Below are 13,242 nucleotides of genomic sequence, written 5' to 3' on the forward strand. Positions count from 1 at the left end.
CTCTGAGCCAGGCAGGCTCTAGGTCACTTCACAGCCTGGCCCCAGCAGCTCTTGGGCAGGCCCTCTTCCCCTGTGGAGGCTGGGGTCCTACTAGGCTGACCAGGTCTTCAGCCCTGGTCTCCTGGATGTGATGCTTAGGGCCTGGCAGGAGGGGGAAGGTGTCTGGAGGATCCTGTGTGACAGAGGGGAGGCAGACACTCACTGTGCTGGGGTTTCCAGCTTTCAAAGCTCCTGGTGTATCTGCACGGCAGGGGCAGCAGGAGCGGGCCTGGACCAGGCCGGCATCCAACCTCATGCTCCCAGAGTGACTTTGGAGCTGTCCCTTCCCCTGTCTGAGCTTTGGTCTCCTTGCTTGCAACCTTGCTTACACACGGTGGTGGTGCCCGCTCCTAGGCTGGACAGGATGAAATCAGCAAGCCGAGCAGGCTGCAAGCTGCAGCAGGACCAAGAACGGGACTTCACACGTTGAGAGCATAGCGGGGCGCGGCGACCTGCTGCAGAGGCTCGAGGGCGTGGATTTGGGGAACCTGGGGTGCTGATGCTGCTGTGTGCTCACGCCGTCCACCTGAACGCACCTGCAGCTGGGGGAACCGGTTCCCGAGAGGCTGACAGAGTCTGCCTGGAACACCTGCGTCCTTCCTGTCAGCCTTGGGGAGCATCCTGCAAATCAGTGCCAGCCTGCAGTGTGGAGTGTTAATATCCTGGGGATGACCCTCCACCTGTGGGGGACAGAGCCAGTCGCGCTGGGACCTGGTTGCCCAACTAGACTGAGCTGATGGCCACCACAGCGCTCCCTCCCCCAGGCCCCCCTACCCCCGTCCTCCCCCAGGCCTCCTGGGTTCACTTGCAAGCAAACAATTTGCCTGCAAGTCCCAATTGCTCAGCCGCAGCCCCACACTGTGCCTTTGAGCAGTGGACAGCTGGGCTTCCTCACCTGTAAGAAGGGGACAAGAGGCCCGCATCACCGAGGCCCCAGAGGGGACGCGGCCCGTGAAAACGTAAACCAAGGTAGAGAACTGTGCCAGGCGGCTACAGAGTGGAAACCAAACCCGGCCAAAGAAGCATGAGGCCAAGGAAGGAATTCGGGGGGCACGTAGGCCCTGAGAAGTGGAAGAAGAGACAGGGACAAGGATGGAATGGAGGTTCCCAAAGAGAAAGACTTCAGAATCAGAGGATCAAAGGGGCCTTTGGAAAATTAGGAGGACCTGGAAGATGTTTGTTGAAATGCTCTTATTGGTTAGAAAAAAATGTGTCACAAATATCCAGTCAATTCTAGATTTATTCTTTGCTGGTTATTGGAGTCAGGAGAATGGAGACTTTCCAGCTGTTCCTTCCAGCACTGAGCCTCCTTCACCTGCCCTGTGCTGACCTCCAGGACCTTCTTCATGTGATGCTGCCTGTTCCTGGGGGCAGGGCTGCAGGAGGGGCCCTTGTGGAGGGACGTCAAGGACCCTGGGCCCTGCGGGACCACTGTGAGCCTGGCAAGGGGCTCTGAACGCATTCCAGGCTCTGAGCAAGAGATCCATGTGTCATTTTTTGAGTAATTCTCCAAATAACCCATCAGGCAGGCCATTTCACAGATGGGAAAACTGAGCCTCAGAGTTTTGCCTGAGGTCACCAGCTAGAACAAGGCTGAGCTGGGTCTAGGATCCCTGCCTCCCTGGCTTTGGACCCTGTGCTCTTTGCCAGCCACTGTCCCAGGCTGTGGCGTCTTGGAGCTCCAGAGTCCTGGCTTCCCTGGGGGCCACACACTCCCAGGCTCAGCCCTCTCTGAACTTGAGGGGTGTGGGGCAAAGCTAATCTCTTTGTCTGGGGCTGGGAATGATGGCTGGGGAATGGCCACCAGCCCTGGGCTCTGCGGGCTCTCCCAGTACCCAGACCAGCCCATCCCCACCAGAGGACGAGGTTCCCTCTCTGGGCACCAGGACCAACGGCTCAGGGGATAGCAGAGCCCAGAGGTCCCTCCTGTAGCATCTGGATGCAGCTTTAATGTCAGGTGGGGCCCCGAGGGGTCTAACAGGCACTGGGGTCAAACCTTGGCTCTGCCACTCCGCAGGGCACAGAGGGGGCAAGTCTCTTTAAACGTCAGCTTCTTCATCAGCTTATGGCACAATTCTACCCCTACCTGCGTTGGGGGCCAGAGGTGGGAGGAAGGGAGGGAGGGCGAGCCTCCCATCCTCCTTCCCTTCCCAAACCACCAAACCGAGCTGCCCAAAGCTCCCTGGAACGTGCCCCACCCACCCCGTCTCTCTGTGCGCTTGGTTGGCAGCGTTTCAGTTTCCAGGGCAGTGAGTGGTCAGTCATTTTAGTGGTGTAGATCCAAGGAGTTCTCAGAAGAATCGGGGGCGGAGCCCGGGGTTGGGACAGGGGTGTGTTGGGGGCGGGGCTTGCTTTGGGGCCTGGGGAGGTGCTGGGACTGGGAGGGGTCAGGATAGGGAGCAGAGAAGGAGAGAAGGGCAGGCTGGGGCGGGTGTGGTTTGTGCAGAGGCCTTCCTTCTGGGCCAGTTCAGGCGCCTTCTTCACCTCCATTCCTAGCTCCTCCCCCTCCTGCCTCGCTAAGGTCTCACCCCCGAGAGTCTGCACCCCCGGTTTCCTAAACAGGGATCAAAGTTGACAAGACACCGCCGACATGGAAAACTGCAGCCAACACCTTATACCCCTTTACATTCGGAAAAAGAAAACTCCGCTTCTGCGGATCCGTGGTAAATAGACATTTATGGATGAGGATGCTCCTTTCCGCAGGACGATGGAAGTGAAAAATCGGAACGGCCTCAGGTCCCAAAGCAGGGGGCTCCCCAGAAATTCTGATCTGGGCCACGGGGGACACAAAGGAGAGAGGACTGATGGACCGGTGTCCAGCCCTGGGGGAGTCAGGTTCTGGACGAGCACACGCCCCAGAACTCCTGTCATCGGTGGCACTCTCAGGGGACCCCACCCCCCACACAAACAGAAAGGGCTGGAACCAGACACCTCCTGTTACCCCTCTCCTTCTGGGCAGGACTTGGTTTCCTTGATTCTTAATCTCTTTATAATTCTCTATTTTACTGTAATAAACATTTATTGTCCTCTTAATAAAACAACTTTAGAAATAAAAACTATGGCTGCAGCAAAAGCAATTCTAAAGTGGGAAGTATATAGTGATAAATACCTACGTTAGTAAACAAGAGAAATCTCTACACGAGAAATCTTGACACTCTACACGTCAAGAAATGAGAAAGGGAAGAATAAGTGAAGCCCAAAGTTTGTAGAAGGAAGAAAACAACAAAGATCAGAGTGAAAAATAAACGAAATGAAAATAAAAACCCACCAGAAAAGATCAGCGAAACGAAGAGCTGGTTCTTTAAATTCGTTTAACAAAAGTTAAACAAAATGAACATTTAGCTACACTCAAGAAAAAGAGAGGGGGCTCGAATCAATAAAATCAGAAATGAAAGAGGAAAATTGGCAACCAACACCACAGAATAAGACCACAACACTGGAATTCCTTAGTTGTAAATTTCAGTCCCACTGTGATCCCAACTGCATCATGCTCTCCAAAAACAGACAGAAAAAACACTAAATAATATTACTCCACAGAGGAGTGATAGAGGAATAACTTTAGAGGGGTTTTTAATCTTCTTAGAATTATTAAAGCAATATACACTTTATAAAACATAGAAACATCAAGTCAAGGAGAAGACAAGACATTGATCACCCTCAATGATGACCCTGGTGAGTGGTTTGACGCGCATCTCTCTGCCGCCTCTCTCGTGCAGAGGAGGAGACCACGGGGAGTGGCTGACGCATATCCCTCCGCCGCCTCGCTCCTTCTGTCTCAGTCTCTCACATACTGATTCATTCACCTCTGTGTGTGTCTCCCTGTGGACATCACATCCATGTGGTCTCATAGCCGGGATCCTGGATGCAGGGGGTTGGGCCACGTGAGTCTCAGGTAAGACCACCCTGGGATCTCCTGGCCGGCACCCACTTTAGCAGCTACAGGGCACTCACTCGTCGTCCATGCAGACCACGCCTGGTGGATCCCCTCCCCTCCCCTCCCCTACTATTTCAACCAGCGCATTGATGGAGACTCTTGACAATGCATCTGTGAAAAACTAAGCGAGGATTCCTGTGGGTGAGGTCCTAGGAGTCGCTCTGCGGGTAAATGGATGCACCTGTGGAGCTTTGGGGTCCCACACACGGTTCTCCCAGAGAGGAGTGTCCTTCCACACCTCCCTCCAGGGGGTCTGCTGGGCCTCACACTGTCCCCAGGGCTGGTTGTCACCAGACTAGAAACCTGCCAGTGTGATGATGACACCGCTGTCTCCCACGTTTACGTTCCCGTGTCCTTATCGGGGAGGTTGGGCATCTCTGACGTGTACTGACCATGTGTGTTGCCTCTTGTTGGAGTTGCATGTGTTTGTTCTTTGTCTCCTTTAAAAACATTGACTTTGCAGAGTTTTCAGGACCACAGAGGTGTTAAGCATTTCCCTGGGATATGAGGGGGCTTCCCTGGTGGCTCAGATGGTAAAGAATCCACCCGAAATTCGGGAGACCTGGGTTGGATCCCTGGGTTGGGAAGATCCCCTGGAGGAGGGCATGGCAACCCACTCCCGTCTTCTTGCCTGGAGAACCCCATGGACAGAGGAGCCTGGCGGGCCACAGTCCATGAGGTCACAAAGAGTCGGACATGCCTGAGCAACTAAGCAGATAGCACAGATATGAGGAATGCCATTCCAGTTTGTGATTTTATCTTTCCACTTTCTGCATTTTGGGGGGTTTGTTTTTGCCACAGGAAGGGTCAGCTGTTTTCCTTATGACTTCTAACTCTGGTGTCACACTCATTACAGGGATCTCTACCCTGAAATTACGCACAAATTTACTAATATATCCATCTGGGATTTCCCTTGCAATTCAAATGTTTTTTTTTTTTTTCAAATAACGACATAAAACAAAAATTAGTCTTTCTTCAAAGATGCAGGAAGACACAAAAAGACATTTACTATATGATTCCATTGATAGGAAATATCTAGAATAGGTAAAGAAACAGATTAGGTGTGGCCAGGGGCTGGAGGAGGGAGGAAAGGGGAGTGAGTGCTTTGGGCACAGGGCTCCCTTTCAGGGAGTGAGACGTTCTCCACCGAGAGAGCAGTGGTGGCCACACAGCATTGTGAAGGTACTTAATGCTCATGAACTGTACGATTCAAAATGATGCCGGCTGAAATACTATTATATTTGAATATTCTAAATCATCAAATGTAAGAGTGGAGAGCAGAAAAAAAGAAGCCCCAAGACAAAAAGACGCGAAGAGCTGACTCACTGGAAAAGACCCTGATGCTGGGAAAGATTGAAGACGGGAGGAGAAGGGGACGACAGAGGATGAGACGGTTGGATGGCATCACCAACTCAGTGGACGTCAGTTTGGGTAAACTCCGGGAGTTGGTGATGGACAGGGAGGCTTGGCGTGCTGCAGTCCACAGGTTCACAAAGAGTCAGACACAACTGAGCGACTGAACTGAAGAGAGAAAGCCCCATCACAGGGGAGGGGAAGAGAAGTCCTGGCTGGGAGCTGGCCCCGGGGAGGACCTGAGCAGCCTCCTCGTCTGCTCCGGAGCTGCTAATGGAACCGGCGCTGGTGTCGGCGCCGCTCTGGAGCCGCCGGTAGAGGGAGCGCTCGAGCTGAAGGCGGACGCAGGCCCTGGGGCCGCCTTGACCTCTCTGCCCGTGCACCTGGCGCCTCCGATGGACGCGGGCTGCAGCCACCTCTGATTCCGGAGATGAAGCTGGAGCTGCAGAGGGAGCAGAGACCACCCACACGCCTGCCTTTCCAAAGACAGGACCACATCCCAGAGGTTTCCAGAGAAGCCTCGGCCCCCAAACCCACAACAGGACATCGTCCCTGATGGCGGTCCCCACACAGGCGGTCTGAGGCCAGTCTCTGCTCCTGGCCCAGCAGCTGCTGTGGCGGCGCCCCCCGAGTCCAGCGCCCACCCTGCCCTCCTCACCCTCTGGCTCTGCCTCGCCGAGGTCCGCGTGCTCCAGCTGGGCCAAGAGGAGGTGGGCCCGGCACTCCAGGTCGGAGCCGGGCATGTTGAGCTGCACGTAGGCCACCAGCTGCCTGAGGCAGGGGAAGTCGGGGGGCTGACAGAAGTCCTCCGAGTACTGGTCCAGCCAGGTGCCCAGGATGGAGGAGATGGCACTGGTGGGGCGGGTGGGCAGCAGAGTCAGGGGCCTGGCCTTTCCTTCCTCTCGGCCCTCCCCTGGCACCCCTGGGGGCTGGGCTTCTGGGGCCACCCCACCCATCTGGAGGACAAGGCCTGGTCAGCAGCGGGGCAGGCAGTCTTGGCTGGAGTGAGCCCTCTGTCCATGGTGACCACCTCTCCCTTCTTGGGGGAGCCTGACTCACCCCTGTCTGTCCCCCACCTCCACTCTGGGCCCCCCACCCCACTCTTGGCCCCCCACCCTCACTCTGACCACCCCCCCAAAGGGAACTGCAGGAGGGCAGGGAGGGCCGGCCTGCCCTGCTCATTGCTCTGCACACAGTAGGTGCTGGATACAGATTTGCTGAATGAATGAATCCCAACCAGCACCTTATAGATACTTGAGTGGCCCGGGGCCCTCTGCCAGCCCCCAGCGATCCCTACTCTGGCTAATCCCAGGTGGGGACCCAGAGACAGGATCCTGAACTTCCTTTACAAATGGGAAAATGCCTCTGCCCAAGGGCTGGAAGCAGAGAGCTTCTTCATGGGGGGCGGGGAGCAGGGAAGAAAACCTTAATGAAAACCATCCCACCCCTCAGCAGCCCTTTTCACAAGGCCGGGCGCGGGGCCGCGCAGTCCACACTTCTCTGATGGTCCTGACAACCCTATGAGGTCGGGCCTCTTGGTAGCCCAGCTTTCATGTGAACACACTCAGGCTCAGAGAGGTAGAGCGACACTCCCAAGACACACAGCAGGTAGGTGGGCAGGGAGCCAGTGTGCCAGGGAGGGGTGGGGCGCTCACCTCTTGAACAGCAGCACCTGCTGGGTGGGGGTGAAGGCTCGGTAGGCGCATAGGAAGCTGGTGACGTAGGAGAGCTCGCTGCCCCAGAAGGCGGGCACCCGGTGCTCCAGCGGCTTCTCCAGGGGGTCTGCTGTGACCACCCTCACCCTGAGGAGCTCATCCAGGTTCAGGGCGGATCCATTTTTCACACGGGGCTAATTTTCAGACAAACAGGGGCAGTTTGAAAAAACAAACAGTGCAAAAACACTCAAGTTCCTACCCTGAAATTCATTTCCAATAAAGGAATTGCCTTGAAGAATCTTACAAAGACGTGAAAACTGACTATGGGCCTGGCCAGGGCAGGGCCCGGATGGTGGGAGGGGAGGAACGGAGGTACCCAGACTCCTTGGGTTGGGACGATGGCCACTCAAGAGGCAAAGCCCTTGGCGGAACTCTGGGTGGATTCCTGGGTGGCTTCTGAGCAGGAGGTCTCCCCAGACAGCTCACTGGCATTGAATTGGGAGGTGAACATGACCAGCCCACCAGCCTTCTGACCCCTCATCAGCCTGCTCCTGCTCCGACACGAGCCCCTTCTCCCCTTCCCTTCCACGCATGCACATGGCAGGCGCAGGGGACACGAGACTGCCCTGGAGGGGTCAGAGCGATGGCCTGCCCTGGTCCCCCGTGTCACCTCTGGCTGCCTCCAGGCCAACACCCTGAGGCATCCGGGCTGCAGACGGAGTCAAGGTCTGCAGCTTTAGAAAAGGCTGTCAGGGCGGGCTTTGCTGAGGCCAAAGCTTCCGACAATGGGCCTCAGCAGGAGAACGTGTTGCTGCCTCCAGCATCTGCAGACAAGTGGGCTGAGCGGGTGGTCTCTAGGATGCAGGACAAACCTCTGGGCACCTCGGGGACCCCCTTCCATCAGTCTGGCATCTCTCCCTTCATCATGCTATGAGCCTAGGCCTGCTGTCAAGAGACTGGAGGAGACTGGAAGCCCCTGCCCCCGTGGCAGAGCTGTCTCAAAACCACAATCACTTTCTTTTTTTTCTCTCGTCCTCTCCCTAGTGTTCAGTCCCCTCTGAGCCCTAACAGGGCAGTGAGAGAGTGCGAGTGTGAGAGAGTGTGAGTGTGCGTGTGCGTGTGTGTGCGCGTGCTCCAGCATCTGCGTTTGCATGGCGATACCCAGGGGAAAGGGCCCCAAATGGGAAGCGGTGGGCAGCTCCAGGATCTCAGAGTTTCTCATTCCCAAAGCAAACCCCTCCCCAGGACGGTTGATCCCATACCTAGGAGGTGCAAACCTCCCAGCTCCTCTGGACTCGGCCCACGTCCTGGCCTCAGGCCACTTCCTGCCTCTCTGGCCTCAGTTTGCAAACTGCCCCATTAGAAGTATTTGGAGGAGATGCTGTCAGCCCAGCTCCTGGCTCTCGGGTCGGTTTGGCGAGGGAGCACTCTGGGCATGCGCGGGCCTCCCACCAACGGCTCAAAGCGGGTGGACCCCGCGCGAGGCGCACGCAGGCCAGCGATGGCGCACGCGCAGACCCGCACCCCCGCCCCCCTCCCTTACCGCGGGGACGCCCGCCAATAACGGCCGTCCAAGCGGTGGGCCCCAGGGTCAGCGTCTCTGCTTCTGGCTCTGAACTCCCTTGTGCGATTAGGCCTGGGGCCGCCCCCACCCGAGCCGGGCGGGGCCACAGGGCCCTGGGCTGTTTTCTGGGAAGGCCTGGGGACCAGAGAGATCCGGAATGTGTCCGGCGTCCTGGTCCCTGGATTCCACCCCACGGTCCTGCCCGGGGCCTGGCCCGCTCCCCGGGAATGGAGCTGGAGGTGGACACCGAGTCTGGGCGTGGGGGGTCAGGCCGCCCCTGCCCCTCCTCGTCTGCACCCTATCCCCTTGTCTGATGGCAGGACATTGGACATAAGGCCCAGCACTTTGAGCGCCTTCGTCTTCTTGCTTTAAACCCCAGCCCTCTCTCCTGAGGTCGCAGTCACTGACTCCATCCTCAGTGGAGGAAACACAGGCTCTGAGAGTCGCCACAGGAGCTGGCCTGTCACAGGGCCGGGACGTGGTCCTGCTATAGGTTTGAACCCAGGTCATTCTGACCCCCAGATCGGTTCCAGCACAGGAGCCTTGGAGATGGCTCTGAACCAGGTTGGTGGCGAGTCTGTCATTTGGGGGGCAGAGGGGAGGGGGTGCTGCAGGCAGCGGGCTCTGAGCGGGGGGCTTGGAAGGGTCCCCAGGGGAGGAAGGCGGTAGGGAGGCTGGGATGGGGGGCGAGGGGTGCTCCCTGGGGAGGGAGGGTGGACCAGACCACACAGGGCTCTGAGTGTGGGGCCAGGGGTCGGAGGTCATTGCAGGTTGTGTGGGGGACAGGACATGAGGCGGCTGTCCTATCAGATCCACAGCACCCTAGATTTGGAGGCAGCATGGAGGCCACATTAACTACGCCCCCCAAGCATGGGTCTCCGATAACCTGCCAGGAGGAGGAGGCTGCCTCAGTTTCCCCCTGTGCACAGTGGGGGCTGTGGTGGTCGTCTGCCTCATCTCAGGGTGGGGCCCGCTGCCCGGAGGGTCCACAGGCGGCCTCTCGTCAGGGCGGCCGTTCAGCAGAGGTCTGTACCCAGGGACGTGTGAGTGAGGGGACTGAGGCATCGCCCTCCCAGTCGGCACGAAGCTCTTGTCTGTGTTGTGTTCCCACGTCCAGGCTGACATGGATGATGCAGCGTCGTCCACCTGCCAGATGGAGAGCAACAGCGAGGGGCTGGGCTGCTGTCCCCGAGACCCAGGGTTCGTGTGCCCGGGGCTCCACGGACGTGCGGGCAGCTGAAGGCCAGGTGCTGCTGGAGGCCCCGCGGAGGCCCGAAGTCCCGGGGGATGAGGACGGGGTCGACTCCCAGAACCCACGGATGGCGAGAGCAGCAGCGGCCCTGGACTCTGCAGGGCGCCCCATGCCAGCATCCAGCACTGGGGGCCTCTTGGCCACTCCTGTGGTGTGGAGCGGGAGACTGGTCGCCGGAAGGAAGAGCTGGGAAAAGCTGTTTGGGGAGGGGGGTGGCATGTTCACCTTGTTTTCCTGGACGCCAGGGGCCTCGGGGCCGCAGCTCCCGTTGTCGTGACACGCTGCTGGGTGGAGGAGCTGGCACGTGTCACGCAGTGCAGGGCAGCGTCCCCACGGCTGAGGTCCGCGCCTGCCTGAGCTGGGCCCGGCCGCGGGTGGGAGCTTTCCCTGGTCCCGGAGTCTGTGCTGGGGGACCCGGACTGATGTAGGGGCCAGCTCCGCGGTAGTCACACCCGCTGAGTGAGTGGTGCTCTGGGGTGTCCATGGCACACCCAGGGACCGTGTGACCTGCACCCGGGAAGCTGCAGGGGAGGTGCACAGAGGACAGGGCCCGGGTGGTGGACAGGGCGCCGTGCTGGTGGGCAGCGCTCCTCGGGAAGTCAGCTGCAGCTGGCCTGGTGGGCGGGCTTCAGGGCTGGGCCGGCTCTGCCTCTGGCAGCTGTGCCCAAAGTGATGCCTGAGCCAGTGGAGATGGGCGTGGCTTAGCTCTGAACCCGCAGCCAGAGCGCGCTCTGACCCTGGAGCCAATCCAAAGGTGGGAAGGTGCTCGGGGCTGTGCGTGGGCCGCCGGAGGTCAGGTCCACCTGTTGAGCAGCAGGTGTCATCTTGGCAGCAGAAGTTCAAGGTGAAGTGCACTCAGGTGGTCTGGACCGTCTTTTTGGGAACAGGGTGCCCCGCTGGCCTTGGTCTCTTCAGTCTGTACGTGCTCGGCTTTTCAGCTGGGTGTAGACCCTGGCAGGGCCCCCTGTGACTGGCCAGTGAGGGGGGCGATGAGAAGGTGCTGCTGGCAACCTTGAGCCCCTTCGGCTTCATGTGGGGGAGGGTTGAGCTGGCTCCATGCCTGACCTCACCGCTCTGGTGAAGGTCAGCATCTCCAGGACAAAGTCATGGTGGGTGGTGGAGCCAGTGGCCCTGAACGCATTGTTGTTGTCAGAGGTCTTCGCCTCTGGTGGGGCGGGGCAGAGGAAGGTCCGCCGTGCTCCGGAGGGGGCCACAGGCCGGGGCGAGGGGCGTGCACAGAGACTGGAAGCGGGTTCAGCTGCACCACTTGCAGGATCTTAGTTCCCTGACAAGGGACTGAACCCGGGCCCTTGGCAGTAAAAGCCTGAGTCCTAACCCCTGGACCACCAGGGAGTTCCCTCAGGACTTTTTACTTAAGAGGATGTGAGCCGCTTTCACATGTGGTGACAATTATTAGTTCCAGCTGATTATTTCCTCTTTTCAAATTTATGTGCTTTCGCCTCATGTATTGTTAAGATGTTTCTTCTCCCCTGATTTAACACAGACTCTATAAAATACTGTAGCACATATCTCATTGTGGAAACTTGGTCTTTTCATTCTTTTCTCCCATCTCTGCCCCGGTGACCTTCCGAATTGCTGCCACAGAGGATGTTGTTATTGTGGTCCCTGTGTGTACATCAGTGTTTTCATACAGTTGTGGGGTTCTCTTTTGCCTCATTGCCCTGCGTGCTGCCCTTCTGGCCTGGGGGGCTGAAGCCTCGGGCATTTGGTGCCATGGCATGGCTTTTTGGAGCAGTTGGGTTTACATCCTGGAATGTTAAGTCAAGTGGGCCTTAGGAAGCATCACTACGAACAAAGCTAGTGGAGGTGATGGAATTCCAGCTGAGCTATTTCAAATCCTAAAAATGATGCTGTGAAAGTGCTGCACTCAACATGCCAGCAAATTTGGAAAACAGCAGTGGCCACAGGGCTGGAAAAGGTCAGTTTTCATTCCAATCCCAAAGAAAAGCAATGCCAAAGAATGCTCAAACTACCACACAACTGCACTCATCTCACACGCTAGTAAAGTAATACTCAAAATTCTCCAAGCCAGGCTTCAACAGTACATGAACTGTGAACTTTCATATGTTCAAGCTGGTTTTAGAAAAGGCAGAGGAACCAGAGATCAAACTGCCGACATCCATTGGATCATCAAAAAATCAAGCGAGTTCCAGAAAAACATCTATTTCTGCTTTATTGACTATGCCAAAGCCTTTGACTGTGTGGATCACAATAAACTGTGGAAAATTCTGAAAGAGATGGGAATACCAGACCACCTGACCTGCCTCTTGAGAAACCTATATACAGGTCAGGAAGCAACAGTTAAACTGGACATGGAAAAACAGACTGGTTCCAAATAGGAAAAGGAGTACGTCAAGGCTGTATACTGTCACCCTGCTTATTTAACTTATATGCAGAGTACATCATGAGAAATGCTGGGCTGGAGGAAGCACAAGCTGGAATCAAGATTGCCAGGAGAAATATCAATAACCTCAGATATGCAGATGACACCCCCCTTATGGCAGAAAGTGAAGAATAGCTAAAGAGCCTCTTGATGAAAGTGAAAGAGGAGAGTGAAAAAGTTGGCCTAAAACTCAACATTCAGAAAACTAAGATCATGGCATCTGGTCCCATCACTTAATGGCAAATAGATGGGGAAATACTGGCTGACTTTATTTTTGGGGGCCCCAAAATCACTGCAGATGGTGATTGCAGCCATGAAATTAAAAGATGCTTACTCTTGGAAGGAAAGTTATGACCAACCTAGACAGCATATTAAAAGACAGAGACATTACTTTGCCAATAAAGGTCTGTCTCGTCAAGGCTATGGTTTTTCCAGTGGTCATGTATGGATGTGAGACTTGGACTATAAAGAAAGCTGAGCACCGAAGAATTGATGCTTTTGAACTGTGATGTTGGAGAAGACTCTTGAGAGTCCCTTGGACTGCAAGGAGATCCAACCTGTCCATCTTAAAGGAGATCAGTCCTGAATGTTCATTGGAAGGACTGATGTTGAAGCTGAAACTCCAATACTTTGGCCACCTGATGCGAAGAGCTGACTCATTTGAAAAGACCCTGATGCGGGAAAGACTGAGGGCAGGAGGAGAAGGGGATGACAGAGGATGAGATGGTTGGATGGCATCACCTACTGAATGGACATGAGTTTGAGTAAACTCCGGGAGTTGGTGATGAACAGGGAGGCCTGGCGTGCTGCAGTCCATGGGGTCGCGTAGAGTCGGACACGACTGAGCGACTGAACTGAACTGAGCTGGGTTTGTTCAGCGGGACCCCAGCCCTTCTCTGCCCCCAGAGCTCATGAAGCAGCTGGTGAGGAGGAAAGGCCAGCAGATTCCATGCTGGAGTGGGAGTTCTGTGGGAATAACAGGATCACTGATGGAACAACATTTGCCAGTCCCAAGTAAGTGAAACAGACAGCAGATAGATG

General features: G+C 56.3%; 1 protein-coding gene and 1 long non-coding RNA gene across 2 annotated transcripts; both read right to left on the reverse strand.

Annotated features, from left to right (window-relative positions):
• Positions 1-6,011: 6,011 nt before the first annotated feature.
• On the reverse strand, positions 6,012-8,394 carry LOC122441283. The gene is made up of 3 exons (XR_006269316.1): positions 8,244-8,394; positions 6,982-7,175; positions 6,012-6,178 (listed from the first exon to the last, which is right to left on the reverse strand). It is a non-coding gene; the product is annotated as an uncharacterized LOC122441283 (long non-coding RNA).
• Positions 8,395-8,611: 217 nt separating this feature from the next.
• LOC122442532 (proline-rich protein 36-like) lies at positions 8,612-10,621 on the reverse strand. Its single transcript, XM_043470384.1, has 5 exons — positions 10,534-10,621; positions 9,741-10,318; positions 9,432-9,691; positions 9,062-9,245; positions 8,612-8,680 (listed from the first exon to the last, which is right to left on the reverse strand). The coding sequence occupies exons 1-5, from the start codon at positions 10,619-10,621 to the stop codon at positions 8,612-8,614; spliced, it is 1,179 nt and encodes a 392-aa protein (XP_043326319.1).
• Positions 10,622-13,242: the final 2,621 nt, after the last annotated feature.

Source organism: Cervus canadensis, chromosome 5 (genome assembly GCF_019320065.1).
Source record: "Cervus canadensis isolate Bull #8, Minnesota chromosome 5, ASM1932006v1, whole genome shotgun sequence".
Lineage (NCBI taxonomy): Eukaryota > Metazoa > Chordata > Mammalia > Artiodactyla > Cervidae > Cervus > Cervus canadensis.